General features: G+C 28.9%; 2 protein-coding genes across 4 annotated transcripts; both read right to left on the reverse strand.

Annotated features, from left to right (window-relative positions):
* Positions 1 to 321: 321 nt before the first annotated feature.
* On the reverse strand, positions 322 to 11394 carry LOC122505814 (CTD nuclear envelope phosphatase 1 homolog). Of its 2 annotated transcripts, none has more exons than XM_043617659.1 (5): positions 10941 to 11394; positions 10276 to 10342; positions 6773 to 6974; positions 5316 to 5533; positions 322 to 1105 (listed from the first exon to the last, which is right to left on the reverse strand). In XM_043617659.1, exons 1-5 carry the CDS (start codon positions 11037 to 11039, stop codon positions 960 to 962), a joined length of 732 nt encoding a protein of 243 aa, XP_043473594.1. In that variant the 5' UTR covers positions 11040 to 11394; the 3' UTR covers positions 322 to 959. The 2 variants fall into 2 exon arrangements, with proteins under 2 accessions (XP_043473594.1, XP_043473595.1); XM_043617660.1 differs by having other exon boundaries at positions 10950 to 11392.
* LOC122505815 lies at positions 11277 to 12514 on the reverse strand. Of its 2 annotated transcripts, none has more exons than XM_043617662.1 (2): positions 11871 to 12514; positions 11277 to 11782 (listed from the first exon to the last, which is right to left on the reverse strand). In XM_043617662.1, the coding sequence occupies exons 1-2, from the start codon at positions 12258 to 12260 to the stop codon at positions 11675 to 11677; spliced, it is 498 nt and encodes a 165-aa protein (XP_043473597.1). In that variant the 5' UTR covers positions 12261 to 12514; the 3' UTR covers positions 11277 to 11674. The 2 variants fall into 2 exon arrangements, with proteins under 2 accessions (XP_043473597.1, XP_043473596.1); XM_043617661.1 differs by having other exon boundaries at positions 11859 to 12509.
* Between the last annotated feature and the right edge of the window lie 5134 nt (positions 12515 to 17648).

Consider the following 17648-nt stretch of genomic DNA (forward strand, 5'->3'; position numbering starts at 1 on the left):
AAATATATTATTTAACACATACATTTTTAATTGTTATATTTTCAAATAATATTTATTACTAAAGTTATTTTTTTGCATGAAAAATAATTTGCTTTTTCCTTAGACAGAACCAAAATAAATTATTTTAAGAAATTATAAATTACTACTATATTAATTCTTCATGGTTCGTTTAAAGTTTTACTTTCTTTCTTACTTCTATAAAAAATGTAACATCAATTTAACAGACTCTGTTAATTATCAATTTCATTAATTACTAAAAATTTATAATGGTTTTATTAATCATTTAAAAACTACAATTCATAATTTACTAATTATTTTTCCAATTAATTTAAAAATTAATTGTCAATATTGCCAATCATTGATGAATTGTTGTTAATAAAGAAAATAGAAATATATTTTACGCTTACATCTGCAATCAGAATCATTTACTGAAAGTTTATTCTTTCTTTTTTGACGCACACTCAATAACAAATTACAAAAAAATTAAATTCTCTGCTACTATTGACAATATTTTCGATTCACGATAATCGCATTTTCCGTAGATATATCGGCATTTCTTTAAATACTATTCATTACAGAAAAATGTACGAAAAAGTCGTTTTTACTCGAAAGTCTGTTCTTTGGTTAAATTGAAAATGTAATAAATTGGAAAAACAAAAATTAACTAAAAAAATGAAGATTATTTTATGTAATTTTGTGCTAACATAAATATTGGCTGACGGTCCCCCTCCTCTCATCCCAATGTCTAGTAGACTCTTCTTTCATTTTCTTTTAAATAGAATATCCGTTTATAACAGATACTGTAAAAAATTAGTGTAAAAAAGAGGGCTCCGTCTCATTATTGGATAGAATTCTAATGTATCTAGTTTTAATAACAACAAATGAATCTGTCCTAGACACACTAAACTGTCAGCGGTTTACTTCTATTTAATTTTTTAAAACGATGGATGATGAATATGCTACCACGTATGATGTAAATGTAAATTTCTCGAAAGAACAGATCGCACATCTTGCGTAAAACGAAGGGCGTCCAGAACAGGAAGTAAACTAAGAAGCGCCGTATCGCTAGCATCACTGAACCACGATTTTATTGGAATCGCGTTATCTGAAATTATGAAACAAATTATTATTTAGAAACACTGCTCTTTATTTTAAAATCTTTAAAATTTTTACCATATGTTTAGTAACATTTTATCAACAAATTCAAATCTTTGCAAGTAATAATATTTTAAAATGATTTTTTTTAAAACGTAATTTTTTGTGTTTATTTTGTCGCATAAAGAAGAAACAATCATATTTTAATTCGGAGACCTCAAAAACATTGTAATACCAAATTTGGTTCAGAACCAAGCATTTTTAAAAAGTTCAATCCGCTTTATTGGATACGACATTTTGAATATTTTAATCAAACCATCATATTTGAATTCATATAGATCTCAAAAACATTAGAATATCAGTTTTTGTTCAGATTAGCTAATTTTAAGAAACTTTAGAAATTTAATCAGACATTTTTGATACGCCATTTTGAATTTTCAAATTTCAACATTATTTTTGTATTGAGCGATATTAAATCAGGGTGGTCACAAGTTTCAGATTATCAATTTCCCTGACAATTTACTGACATTAAACTTATTTTCCCTGACAAAATTCGAGGCACATGCTTATTCCCGAAATCTTTTTTGACCAAATAGTTATTTTTATATAGAACTACTTAACATAAAATTCACATAATATGAACATTAGGAGAGAGTGGGGCAAGACGGGGTAGCGGGTAAGACGGGGTACCGGCCCTATTTAACAAACGAATTAACCAATCGCGATTATATTTTACATAATACTGCACCGAGACGATAGTTTCTTGTTTATAAAACCTAAAAGCCATGAGAACAAATCTTTTATCTGTTTTACTAAAAAAACTATTTTCGACGATTTTGTTGTCATTTTTTCACATTTTTTAGGAGGCGTTTATTATTTAATAATAACAGTTAATGAACTGTATAAATTTTTTTCTAACTGGCAAGGGTTATAGAAGAAGGGAAGCATATGTTTTTTTTGTTGAATCGTAAATTGTAGTAATTAACCTTTTTCTTCAATTTCGTAGGTGGGGGCAAGACGGGGTACACAAATTAAGCAAAAGAAAAGAGAAATAAGAGAAGTTAAGAAAACTACTCAAATCAAGACTGAATAAAATAAAAGTGGCCAAAAAGAAAAAAGTTTGTCAGGTTAAATCATCAATTAGCGACGGTAAAGTGGAAAATACACCTTGTCTCTATTGCAATGGTTATTATTTAGACTCAAATGAAGACTGGGCTGCTTGTTCTGTCTGCGGCCAATGGGCTTTGAGCACACGGGAAAAAAAAGTACTGTTCACACATATATATTACATATATACATATATACATATATATTAAATATATATGTAAACACACACTTAACACTTAAAAGTACGTATTGAATTGTTCTTATATACCACATGGTGAAATTTTTCACGACTTCTGAGATATGCTATTTCACTGAAAACTGAGACTTACATGACATTCTGTTTTGTGAGAAACACAAAATAAAAAATATTTTTTTGAAAGTCAATTCTTGAAGACAAATATATATTAACAGTATTTGTTTTTCATAAAATAATAATTGACATTTTTACGAATCGCCATTTTTACGAATTGTCACTTTTGCGAATCGACATTTTTACGAAATGTCATTTTTGCGAATAGCCATTTTTGCAAAAAGTAATTTTTACGAATTGTCGTTTTTGCGAATTGTCATTTTTGCGAAATTTCATTTTTGAGAAATGTCATTTATGCGAATTGTCACTTTTTGCGAATCGCCATTTTTACGAATTGTCACTTTTCCGAAAAGTCATTTTTGCGAATTGTCATTTTTGCGAAAAATAAAATAGTAAACTTGTAGGTATATATAGATTCACTATTGTATTTTTCGCAAAAATGACAATTCGCAAAAATGACAATTCGCAAAAATGACTTTTCGGAAAAGAGACAATTCGTAAAAATTACTTTTCGCAAAAATGGCTATTCGCAAAAATGACATTTCGTAAAAATGTCGATTCGCAAAAGTGACAATTCGTAAAAATGGCGATTCGTAAAAATGTCAATTCGCAAAAGTGACAATTCGTAAAAATGGCGATTCGCAAAAATGACAATTCGCAAAAATGAAAATTCGTAAAAATGATTTTTCGCAAAAATTACTATTCGCAAAAATGGCTTTTCGCAAAAATGACTATTCGCAAAAGTGCAGTTCGGTAAAATGACATTTCGGAAAAATGACATTTGGGGAATAATCATGCGTCCCTAATTAAAAAAATAATAAAGTATATATTCGATAATTTTCATTTTTTTGCGCTTTAAACCTTAAGTACCCCGTCTTGCCCCACTCTCCCCTATTTGTCATAAATTTCATTGCACACAAAAACCATTTAACATAAATATCATTTGTCATAGAATTTATTTAACAGAAATATTATGTTACATAAAACTCAGATAACTTAATTCCCATTTGACATAAAAATTATGTAACATAAATTTCTTTTGACAAAAAAACCATTTAACATAAATTTCTTTGACATAAAATTCATTTAACGTAAATTTTATTTGTTATAAAATTCATTTGGCATAAACGTCAATTGTATTTTGACGTCAAATAATATTTCGGGAAGTCATGCGTCTCCAAAATTCTTTTTACAGGAAAATAAAAACTAAGTGTAGCGTTGGTGCACTACACCGCGCCAATTTAATTTTCATTATAACTTTAAAAAAAAAAAAATTATGTATAAAAAAGTTATTAAATAATTATTAAAAAATAAACTTTTTAAAAATTTTCTAATTCTAAACGAAAGTATATTTTATCCTCTTTATATTCCCACTTGGTTCATTTAAATCGGTTCATTCATTTAGGAGAAATAAAATTTTGTTTTAAAAGTTGCAAAAAATTCAATTTGCAATAACTTTTATAAAAAAATTTTTTTTTTGTTTTTTCAACATTTCGATTTAAAAAAATACTTTTTATTTTTCATGATAATTTCACGAATTCTGACCCAATAATTTCTAAAAATTACAATTGAGGAGCTGGAACGAAGAACCTGCTCAACACGTTGTAGGGGGCTCGGGTCTGGGTTGTGTACCTTCTAGTACCAACTAGCAAGTAAATTTGACTCTCTTTCTGTGTGCACAGAGCAAGGGCACACGACCTGAGGCGGGCTTCGCCCGCCTCCCAGCTGTTCCCCCCTTGGGCCCTAAAAAAAGTTTTTTGGGGGGGACACGTTGTAGGGGGCTCGGGTCTGGGTTGTGTTCCTTCTAGCACCAACTAGAAAGTAAATTTGACTCTCTTTCTGTGTGCACAGAGCAAGGGCACACGACCTGAGGCGGGCTTCGCCTGCCTCCCAGCTTTTCCCCTAGGGCCCTTAAAAAAGGTTTTTTGGGGGGGACTTGTTGTAGTGGTCTCGGTCTGGGTTGTGTACCTTCTAGTACCAACTAGGAAGTAAATTTGACTCCCTTTCTGTATGCATAGAGCAACGGTACACGAATTGAGGCAAAAAACCACAATTTTATGGTTATTTTATGGGTTTTTATGGTTTTTTACCATAATCATTAAATTTGCACCAATTTTCATTATGATTTTCGTGATCAGAGTATCAAAATACGTAAAGGAACTGTATTTTTTGTTAAAATTGGCTGTTATTTTGAGCAAAAGTATTTTTTGACCCCTTTTTATGGTATTTTATGGTTTTTTACATTTTTCTCGGAAAATGATGGATTTTAGCAAATAATGATAACAACATAAAATGTGTATTTTGGTGAGTTCTATAACTTTTGTTTAAAAAGTTTTTCAAAATTTTTCGTTTTTTACGAATTATACGCAAAAAACCACAATTTATGGTTTTTTTATGGTTTTCACCATAAAGATGAAATTTGCGCCAAATTTCATTATCATTTTCGTAATCAGCGCATCAAAATACGTTGGTATACCAATTTTTATTGAAATCGGAGGTCCCCCTTATTCTGAAGTACACCCACAATTTTTGAAGAATTTTATTATTCTGCTTTGTTCGCTTTAAACTTAAGTTTTTTAAATTACAAAAATTATCTGTACACCTCCCTTAACAATTGAGGCTCCGGATCTTATAAAAGGGCACTTTTACCATTTAAAATCAATGCTGAAAGTGCACTTTTAAGATCCGGAACCATCAATTTTGAACCCATCACAAGGGATGACCCCCTTAAATTATTATTTATTTTGTATTTTAAATATAATGAGAAAAATTAATATTTACTAATGATTTTCAATGAACTCACTTGGATATGCTCTGTAAGCTCCAGGACTATTATCAAGTATAAAAACTGAAGCTAAATCTGAACAAATTGCAGCCAAGTCCTTAGTGTAGGAACCCATTTCCGGCGTGCAGTGCTGCCTATAATATCTGCGCCTCAATATACCCCTATTGTTGTCTAATTTGTCAGCAACAGCGGCTCCATAAATTTCCATGGAAGCTGTAAATACTACCAATTCATACCTAAAAATTGAAAAAAAATATAAACTTTACTTTATATAACTCTAATACTTATTTGAATTAAAAACCAAAAATCAATTTTACAGTAAAATATCTAGGTTGTCATAAAAATTCGATTTTGTTTTTCTCTAACTTTCCCATGATTTCCAGATAGAATTTGGACTTTTTCCCTGACTCAAAAGAATATTCTGATTCACTCTAAAAATTAATATTTAGATACACAAGAAAATGTTTATAATACACTTATTTATGAATATCTCCAATTCAAATATCAATAATTATTTTTAAACTAAATATTTAATCATTATTTCTATTATTATTATTCCACGAATTAGGATTTTCAAAATTAAAACCTTTTCAAAGTGAATTATTTATAAAAAAAATTCTAAATAATTAATAATTAACCCTCTGCTGACGCTAACTTATCCCCACTCTATCGCCAAAGAACGTAACTCCCATAGTCCCCACCAGGCGTCCAGAATGACGATTTTTGACGATAACGGTCGTTAGCATCAGCAGAGAGTTAAATAATGCATAAATAATAATTTCACGAAAGTTCTTCAAGAATTAAATGATCTACAATAAAAATTTAATTTCATACTCTCTAATTATTGTCTAATAAAACTAATAAAACTCTAATTAATTATTGTCAAAATAAGAAAAAATTTTAAGTTTTATATTAAAAGTCGTGGTGATATCAAAATTCATAACAAAAAAATTCAAGAAGAATTAAATATTTTTTTTAAAAATTGAAGGACATTTTATTGCAAGATATGAATCAATTAAAATTTAGAGCAATTGAGGAGCTGGATCGAAGAACCGGCTCTTCACTCGGACCTCCAGCGCTAATATCAGTCGGGTGGCAGTGAGCGCCTCTGGGCCACTCACTCCTACCCGACTGGTATAAGCGCGTGCGGTCCGAGCGAAGAGCCGGTTCTTCGATCCAGCTCCTCAATTGATACGGCAATAGATTAAAATTTTGATAAGTTGAAAATTCATATAATTTGTTTATGCGATTTGATCATTATGAATCGATTAATGTTTGAATAGAATAAAATTTCAATCAATATAAATCATTAACAAAGTAAATTTTCAAGTTATAAAAATTTCTATGTCGTCTAAATTAATTAGAATTCATTAGAATTTAAAACGGTTATTCTTTTTAGGATAAATAAAATTTGTTTTAACTGTGAAATTTATAATAAATAAAAAAAGAGTAAATGAATGAATGTGTGTGCTTACCACTGGCTGACAATGTCCAAAAAGAAGTCAACGTGTGGTCTTTTGTGTACAAAAAATCGAACTGGATGTCGATCAATTTTCACCTTCAGAACAAAATCAGGTGGTGTTCCAGGTCTGACTGTTGGTCTCGCTACTCCATCGTGATGAGAATGAATGAGTGTCTCATCCAAGTCAAGGACCAAAACTTTTCTTTTGACTATACCTACAAATTCATAATTTTAAAAATCAATTACCTTGTGAAAGTATTTTTCAATAATTAGGGTAATGTCACATTGAGTGGACCACTTGAGCTTTTAAGTTATCTGACAGCGGAAACGTGAAATAAATAAAACGAATAGCAGCACCGCACCTAGAAACCGTAAGAAATTATGTTCCGCGATAATCATATACGTTATTGTTTGATGTAACGCATTTTTAAGAACACAACCCAAAAAAGAAGTCGCTCTTGCAATGAGTAAAGTGATTCGGAAGTGTAAAAGTAGTGTAAAATTTAAGTTTTAAAAGGTAACTTATTTTTTTCCTACTACTTTGGACATTGAAATTGATTGTCTTAGATTAATTAAGTGATAATTTTGGCTCAAAAAAAAATTGTGGTGTCTGCCATAAACAGTTGCATGTCACCATGAGTGGACCACTGTTTACAACCACGAGTGGACTGCCTGTTTTTTATATTTTTAATGACAGTTTACCATTTTTATGGAAATTAATTGACAATAAATTGGTTTGGTTTTATGTTCTTTATTCATTTTTTTGTGATTTTAATGTGATATGTGCCAAAATTATTAAAAATGGTTTCACTTGTAAACATTTCGACACAATCATTGTCTGAAGCTGCATAAGCATAAATTTTGTTTCAATATATCAGAAATATTAAATAAATTAAAGAATTTAGAATAACTTTTACAATTTTTAGGAGTGGTCCACTCAAGGTTACACTTTTTTAATTCCTTAAAAATTAGCTATTTTTTTAAAGTCAATTGTTTTTTCCAAATAAAAGAAAATCAAAGCTATTATGGTATAAACACTTATCTAGGGATCTAAACTAAAGCTTGAAATAGAAACCTCCGATTAATTTGCTTTCATAAAGAATTTTTTGGAAAAGAAGCTTAGGCGGTCCACTCAAGGTGACATTACCCTAATATATACTAGCAACATACACACTCTAAAGTGCGCGGCTAACTTTTTACGTACTTTTTAAAATAAAATTATCAATTGAAAAAAAATCGAGTTAAAACATTTTTAATTCAAATGTTTTTCCATAAAGTCAGGCATTTTTATTAAAAGTACTGGAAAACATTAAATTTTTAGAATTCATAAGAAAATTCTGAATTTTGATGTCTTTTCTGTTTGCATCATAAATTATGAAATCACCACGAATTCTAATACAAAACGTTCAATTTTTTCTATTTCTGACAATAATTTCTTTTTAAAAAACTGAACAACAATCATAAAATTATTACCAATAAATTATTTAATGAATAATTTTACTTAAATATTTCAAAATTAATCCAATTTTAAGAGTTGCGTTTACAATTTTCATAAATAGATAAACTTCAAAAGTTTTAATTTGAAATTTTATAAAATTTCAATTTTTAATATGAATTTAATTAGAAATTTTAAAAAACTTAAATTTTTGCAAAATGATAATAATTTAAATTCATCTTGAAATTTGTTAAATTTGTCAATAAATATTAAATTAACTTTATTAAAAATAATAGTTTTATAGAAAAAATTTAGTTAAAAACATTTTAAAAAATTGATTTTTTGAGAAGTTATAAATATTATTGCAGAAATTCAATTATTTTCAAAAGTAATAAAATTCTTCTTACAAAGTTCAATTATGTTCAAAACTTAAAAAAAAATTCTCGTCAAAATCACAGTTATATTTATACATAACAAAATTCAATTATTTTCAAAAATTTCCCAAAAGAATTCAATTATTTGAAAAAAATTTTTATAAAATTGTATTTAAACAATTAGTTATTTTCATAAATAATAAAACTTTCACAAGAATTCAATTATTAACAAATTTTTTTTATAAATTTCTTCGCATTAAGTCAAATAATTTCATCAATAATACATTTTTTTATGACATCAATTATTTTTATAAATAATAAATTTGTTTTAGGAGTTCAATTATTTTCATAAATAATAAAGCTCATCGCAGAATTTTAATTATTTTTAGTACAATTTTAATCGAATTCCTCTAAAAGTGTAATTATTCTTAAAAATTTGATTAAAATTCATCAAAATTTTAATTAATTAAAAATTTGTTGATAAAATTCCTTATAAGAATTAAATTTTAAAAACATTTAATTATTCAATACATTATTTCCTTTTCTATTTAAATAATTGAATAATTTTGAAAAGGTTTCAAATTAAAATATTTTAAAATTTGAATTTTCTATCATTTTAATTGGAAATTCTGAAGAATTAATTTTTTTGAAAAAGTTTATTTTAATATTTTTAAAATAATTGAAGTTTTTATTTTCTAATATAAATATTTAATTGAAGAATTTCTGAATAATTGAAATTTCGTAAAATTGAATTGTAAACAAATGGATTTGAAAATTCTTAAAGAACTCTTTCAAAAATTATTAAAGATAATAATTGATTTAAAGAAGAATTTTATTTAAAAATTCTAGAAAATAATAATTGAATTAAAATAATGAAAATAATTTTAAAAAAATTACAGTAAAAATATTTCTATTATATAAAATAATGATCTTATCACTCGATTATATTTAATTTATTATAAAAAATGAAGACTCGGAGTAATCAATTTCTTCATGTTTTATAATAAATATTCTTATAAGTTGTTAAATTTCAAAAAGTTTTGAATTTGAATTTTTTGAAAATCTTGATTCCTGTGGAAAAATAATAATGATTAAATAATTATTTATTCAGAAAAGAAGTTATTGATGTTATCGAATAATTTTACAATCGTTTTTAACAAGTAAAAATTTTGTAAATCTTTTTTCCAAAATAAATTTAAAATTTCTTAAACAAAATTTGATTTATAACATTTTTTTACTTAAAACTTGTACTTTGTTTATGAATTGTAATTGAGAAGCCGAAAATGTGCAAAATATTTTCTACTTTCTAATTTTAATTTTCCAACAATTTTTTATTTTTTTTTTTTAGAAAAAAGGAAAAAATAGTTGCATAATTTCTATTTGTCAAAGAATTAAGTTTTTCATATTAAAGAAAGGATAATATTTTGCAGGATTTACATTTGTTAATTACGTTTAAAACGTTTGTTACAAAATGCTAAGTTTTTTAGAAATAAAATATTTTTGAATTATTTGAAAAATAAAGATAATATTATTAAATTAAAAAATAAAGAAGTAGGTATAATATTATCTATCAAAACATATCAAAAAAAGAAAAGTATGCACAAAAGTCTAACTTCAAGTGTGGACAGACTGGACAGAATACGACGATTATTATAGTTAATAATTAATAAAAATATTAATAATTAATTTTTCTAAACAAACACTTACTAAGTCTGTGCCTGGATAATGGAGACAATGGGAAGATTTCATATTTCACTGGTTGCATTTGAGAAATCTGAAACATCAATAATTTCACTTGTAAAAAGAAAAAATACAAAATTTCATAATACTTGAAAATATTTTGCTATTTTGCCAAAAAATATAATTCATTTTCAACTTGGTTAACAATTTCATTATCATTGATATTAAACTATTTAAATTTATGATCTTTGAAAATAAAAAAAATAGTATAACAATGGAAGTTTTAAGATAAAGGGAAACCTCTAAGAAAAGTAAACAATGAAATTAATAATTTACCAAGGAAATTATTTCTAGTAAAACTAGTAAAAATTGCATTTACGTAAGAAATAAAATAATAAATATAAATAAATTGGTTAGAATTATCGCTACTTTGCGAAATTGACAGAAAAAAAAATATAAAAAGGACAGAAAAACAAAGTTCGCGCGCGCATACAAAAGTGATGAAATGTTAAAACTGTATACTGTATACATAATGAAATCCGAAACATTTAAATTAAGAAATATGACATCATGATACACTTGACATTGAGATGATTGTGAGAAAAATTATGTTGCTTGGTCCACGTGGTAATTATTTGTGACCGGTTAGGCGAAAAAAAAGAAAAAAATTGAGGCGCGAAGCACCTACTTACGGATCTAACCTGCTTCTTCAGTAGAAAACAGATGCATGTCCACACACGGGAGGCTATCAAGAGAAAAGCTCTCATCCCCATTTGCAATTGCTTCAGCATCTCTACCAGTCTTTTTTCACCGGGCCAAAGTCCGGTTTCACTTGATCTCCAGTCTCGTTTTCAATTTTGAGGGGTAAGTGGGGGAGAGGGGTTTTGTCCCTTTTTCGTACTCGGCTTCCCGTTGTGATGGTGTTACACAAGAGACCGACGTGGTAAACAAAACGACACTTGTGTCAAATCTTATTACAAAACAGGAACAATCACTTGTAATAATAAAAATCCCATCCTGCACTATTCAATTACATTTTGCGTCAACAACTCGAACGTTTCTCATCGAATTCTTGGCAGCGTTTGTCCGGAAAAAAGCCTTTTAATATCTCAAACACCACACAGCGGTCGCCATCTTTTTCACATCGACCCAATTTTTTTTCTTGCCTTGCGCGCCTCCCCCGCGCATAAGCATAAGACTGTCAAAAGTCACAAAAAATTCAATTTGTCTTTTTTTAACACTTTTTTTTATACTCTATTTTACAAATAATTTTAATTCTATTTAATTTAATAAACTTAGAAAAAAAATTAGTTTACATGTGTTTATTAGAAGAATTTCAAATAATTATCAAGTTTAACTGTAATTTGAGGTTAGGTTTAAAACGCCGGGATATTCAAATCTTTAAAGATCCAATTTTTCTCAAAACTTAATACTTTTCTTTTAATTCTCTCAAATTTGTCATTGCTTTCTTCCTCGATACTTCTGATTGTTTAATATTTTCTTGCAAATTTAAAATAAGAGTTTTTTTCTGTTTCTGTAAAAAAAATGTTAAATTTCAAATTTTTATCAATTATAATTTTAACAATCACGAAAAAATTTATATATTTTACGTTTATACAAACTTGTTGAAACATTGCATATGAGTTTAATTCTTGTAATCTTTCCCCTTTCCAACTGCGATTTAATTTTATTCTACCCAACTGTGACATAAGCTTTTGCTTTTCTTGTAAAAGTATTTCTTTCCGTTTTGATATTTGACGTTGAATATGTTCTTGCATCGATCGTTCGGGCAATCTTTGATAACATTCGTGAACAATTTTGAATTCTAAACTCAAATTTTCAAATCTGTGCGTCAAATCATTTATAATACAATTTACTTTAGCTGTCATTGATTTTGCATGATTTATTTCGAAATTTAATTTTTCCATTTGTTTTGAAGTTTCCTTTACTTGTTTATTGAAATCAGAAATTTCTATTTTGAGTTCTTGAATTTTGATCGTCATTGATTTCATTTTCTTTCTTATACATATGCAGTATAATTATTGTCTTTTTTAATAATTGTTTACAAATTTATGCACGTTTTATTGCTGCGTTGTATGCTTTGAGCAGAAAGTTAGGCTGCGGTTACACCTCTGCAGGCTGCCTGCCTGCGCAGGCAGGAGCAACGAGAGTAAGGGAGAAGTTTGAAGTCACTGACTCTCTTACTCTTGTACGTTACCATGACAACCTGCAGGCAGGCAGGCTGCCTGCAGATGTGTAACCGCAGCCTTAATATTAACAGAGATTAGTGCAGAGCTGCCATAAACAGAATGGGTTGGATAAAGAAAGGAAGATTTAACACCAGTATATCTGTCCTTCAATGTGTGACGTCACGCCTAGTGTCGTCTTTGGTAATGCTGATTCCACACTTACCCAGCGCTCCGCTTTTCCATGGCGCTTTGCGTGAGATAGAAAAAGACAGAGACTATCTCTATCTTTTTCTGTCTCACGCAAAGCGCCACGGAAAAGCGGAGCGACTGGGTAAGTGTGGAATCAGCATAAGGGTGGAGTCCCATGACAGCGTTTTGCGTTGCGTCGTAATGGGAGAAAAAAAGACGCAAATATACGTTTGCTGCATTCTCTCTCATTACAACGCAACGCAAAACGCTGCCATGGGACTGCGGCCTTATTTAATAATAAATTTAAAAAAGTACAAAAGTCACTATAATTCACTATCATAGGAAATTTCGTTTTAAGTAATTTGGTAGACTTCAATCACTAAATATTCAAATTAATAATTAAATAAATAACAAATTAGACAAATAAGATTAAATTAGTATTAGAGTAGAGTGGGGTAAAAAAGACACATTTTTACATTTGATGCTATAAAATCTGTATCAAGATTCGCGGTAGAGAATCGCCGCCAAGTAAAAAGCAAAAACCGCGAATATATATTCTCGAAATATCGGCTGTTTTTCGATAAAATTGAATAACTTGAGTAAATCTTCACCGATTTGGCTCATTAATTTTTCGTTGGATAAAGAATCAAAAAAGAAAGAATTCTGTTAAGTTTATTCAATATTTTATATAGTTTTATAGAATTTAGGCTAGGAAAACCGATAAAATAGCGATTTTTTGAGATTTTAGACAAACGTGGAGCGTAAACTCCTAAATGGATTTCTGAAATATTCTAGAATATTATTAATTAGGTTAAGATCTCGATATACATTTCAGGAAATTTTAATACACTTGGAATCCCTGCTAAAAATAAAATCAGGAATAAAGAGAAAACGTCAGAAATTTTGATGTTTTGTGACTACTTTGACGGTTCCTGAAGCTTTTGGTTAATTCTGACAAAAGAGTTTTTTATGCTCCTGTTGAATCCTGATGTTTATGGATTGTGATTATTGAGTATTGAAATCTTTTTTTTTTATTTACACCCCCTCACCGAAATATAGTCGGTAAATGTAAAGTATAGTTAAAACTTGAAATTTGTGCGTAGCCCTTTTTTCACAATAGAATCGCGGGTCTATTGTTACGAGGTTCGGGTTTCTAACCTAATTTTTATTGCTCAAAAGTTTTGCATTTTTAAAATTTCAAGTAAAATGAATATAAATTCAAAATCTAGAAATCTCCACAATTACAAATATCTAAAATTTATTATAAAAAACATTTTTTTAAGAAAACTGTAACGCATCTCGAAAACCGTAATTGATAAATAAAAAAGGATATCATTTTTGAATTTAAGTTCTAAAAGATATATTGCATATACATAATAAGAGCATATTGTTAGATGAATTCTAAGTCGATGAAAAACAAGTATATAATGTTTAAATAAATATATGAATATAAACAAATAAAAAGATTTCCCTTCAATTTTATGACGGACAGCTGACCTTTTTCCAGGTAAAAAAGGGTGTCGACTTTCTATAAAAAACCTGACTACTTTTGAAGCTTTCTGATTAAACATGACTCAAGCCTGACGTTCTGTGGCTGCAATCGTAACAAATGCAGCCTAAAATCATCAGAGATTCTGACTAAATTTCTGTCGTTTTGTGATTTTATTTTTAGTAGGGATTTTTTGAAAAATTTTAATTTTTCTCAAAAAAATTGAATTTTTTGACATTTAGACAAACGCAGAGAGGAAACTTCTAAACGGAAATGTAAAATATTCTAGAATGTTATTGATTGGGTTGAAATCTCGATATATATTGCAGGAAGTTTTAATGCACTCCATATTTTTAAAAAAATTTTGATTTTTCTCAAAAAAATTGAATTTTTTGACATTTAGACGAACGCAGAGATTAAAATTTTAAATGGATATGTAAAATATTCTAGAATGTTATTGATTGGGTTAAAATCTCTATATACACGGAGAAAAAAATGCTGTTGAATCAATGACATATGGGTTTGATTCATTGAATAGTGTCATAACGGGCTGCCTAACGTATATGCTGTTGTTTTGAAAGCACCGATTCTAATGATTCGATAGTATCACTTTCTTTGAAACAAAAGCATATTTCTTAAATTGACAGCATACTATGTTAATTCGAAGGTGAATCCTTTTGAATCAATAAACAACATTTTTTAATTTAACAGTATATGCTTTTGAGTCAATGACTATAACTTTTAAATTTAAAAGCATCATTTTTATGATTCAAAAATTTGTACTCTTAATTTTTTTAGTTGTTGCTATCGATTGAATAACACCATACTGTTAATTCAATTCTTTTATGTGGTTAAATATATACCAACGATAAATTGAAAAAAGGGAATTTTTGTTCACATGTTTTTTATATACTATAATTAATTCTCACACCTTTAACACAACACTTTTTATACACATCTTTTTTTAAATTTTTCACACTAACATATACATCTTTATTATTATTTTCATTTTTTCCAACGGCTAAACACACACACACACACATACACATTCAAACACACTTATCTTTTTTAGTCAGAAAAATACGGCTATTCCCAAGCGGTCACCCATCCATTTAGTAACCGCGACCAACGACGCTTAACTTCCGTGATAGACGAGAACCGCCGCGCTGCAATGTAATACATCCGCTTCTCAACGTTGGGCACTTACTTTGTGGTTAAATACCGTGCTCGAGATTTTTCGCGTATATAAGGGAATTTATATAGGGAATTTATATTTAACTAGTCATTAATTAATTAAAAGAATTTAAATAATACTTTTTTATATTGGAATCTCAAAAACGACAGGTTTAATAAACATATAAATATATGTGGGTAAGTATTTCAATAAATTTAGTACCTGTCAATGTCTCAAAACATAGTGTTCTTATTTTTATAGCATATGCTATAGGCAGTCCGCAATAGCACCACTCATTGAAACGAAAGCATATGCTTTCGTTTTCAGAGCGCGCTTCTTTAGAGCAAACAATTTTTCATTTGATTTAAATTTACATGCATTTTTTTCAAATTTATCATTCTATTAGATGCTTCAAATGAATAATGTCAAAGAAGCAATAAATTATTCTGTTGCTATGTATAGATGAACTACAGAAACAATTTGCACAATATCATTAATTCTACAGTACCGTACTTTTAATTTAAACAGTTTCATTTTTTCATTTTAAGCAATATACTTTTCGATTAATAAATGTGTCATTGAATCAATGACGGGGAATTCAATAGCATGGAGATATTTGATTCAACAACACTTTTTTTTCAGTGATACATATATTGCATAAAATTTCAATACATTAAATATTTTTTGAAAGACTTTATTTTTTTTTAAATTTGATTTTTTGACATTCATACACGGAGAGACCCACATTTGTAAAAATTACTAAAAATGGTTGCAATGACCGGAAATAAGGGGACTTTTAGCATAATATACTACAGAATTAGATAAATTTACAAAAGAAATAGATAAATTTGCTACATTGAAATAGCAAGTTTTAATATTTTGTGTAAGAGTTGTAAATGTAGCAAAAATTGAATATAGTTTTCTCTAATTTAATTAGACAAAATCTGACAAATGAAAACATTTTCCACTAAAACCTACTATCCACTGTAGTAATTTTTGGTGAGCAAGTGTGGCTAGCGAGTGCAGTCATATGGCGCCTGCATTTCTATTGGTTGCTAACTTCGTCAATCTCCGTAAATGAGCCGATGCCATCCGATCATTGACAGTGACTATGTTTCGCGTATGAAAAATAAATTTGGATATTATTATCTACAATAAATAAATATAAAGTGAAACGTAGGTCGTTCGTTATCTCAAAAATTGACCATTATAAATTAATAAATTTTGCATTTATTCCTGTCCCAAGAACTACCCTGCCGGAAGAATGGAAAAAAAATTAAAAAAAAAAGGAATGAAATTGTACTGGAGGCCAGTACAATTTCATTCCTTTTTTTTTTAATGTTTCGGTAGACATTTTTAAAGTCCTTTAACAATAGATTTAAATGTAGGTTATGTCAACAAACCATTATTGCATATACCATGAAGTAGTATAAGGAGACCCAACCCCAATAGTTATAGTGGCAAAAATCAGCATCATTTTGGGGGATCAGAGTTACTATGAGAAAATATAATCTGCACAACGTTCAGAGGCAGCGCGCTCATGCGGAGAAAATGTAAAGTACAGAATAAGTTTTAAGCAGACGATATTTTAATACCAAATTTAACCACAGAAGCGCAACCTCTGAACGTTTTGAGAACTCTCATAACTCTGATCTCCCAAATGCAGACTGATTTTAAACCCGCGTGAGGTGTCCTTATACTACTTCGTGTATAAGAGATACTCTTTTATGTGTATATAGAATTCACAGTGTCGTGCCTTAAAAGTGTTAGTGTCTCGATGTTGAATACATAACCAATAAGAGTGCGCGTCATAGCGAGCATGCGCATTCGGACTAAAATGGACACAAGACGGAGAGCATCTCCGTCTCGTCTGACAACAAACTTGTAGAGTTCCAATCTTGCGCTTGACTAGAAAGGTTCTTGTCGTCCAAGTTCCTTAGCCAGCTTGATTGAACAAAGTACTTCAATAAACTTAAAGGGTTTTACCTTCGAAAGGAGACAAATAAATTATCTTCTTTCGAACGGGTTTCCCTTCCGTTATACGGAATTTAATATTGTTTCATTTCAATTATCCCGCTTCCTTTTTAAAGGATTTAACCTGGATTTAACCAAGTCGAATCCAGCCAATCAATCACTTTTGTTAGAGTTGCGTATTAATCGGTAACTCGGCGCGTAACATGTATGTAACGCGCCGAGTCAGATTTGCGCGGTAAAGCTCTCAAAATTTAAACTTTTAAGAGTTTTATTATTGTCTTTTTAATTTAAATTAGGGATTTATTTTCGAAGCGGAATCCTCGACGATGATGGCTCGTTTCCGCAACAAAGAGCTTAGAAGATGATTTTGACAGGTTTATGACGG

The sequence above is a fragment of the Leptopilina heterotoma genome, unplaced genomic scaffold, assembly GCF_015476425.1.
Source record: "Leptopilina heterotoma isolate Lh14 unplaced genomic scaffold, ASM1547642v1 Lhet_372, whole genome shotgun sequence".
NCBI classification, from domain to species: domain Eukaryota; kingdom Metazoa; phylum Arthropoda; class Insecta; order Hymenoptera; family Figitidae; genus Leptopilina; species Leptopilina heterotoma.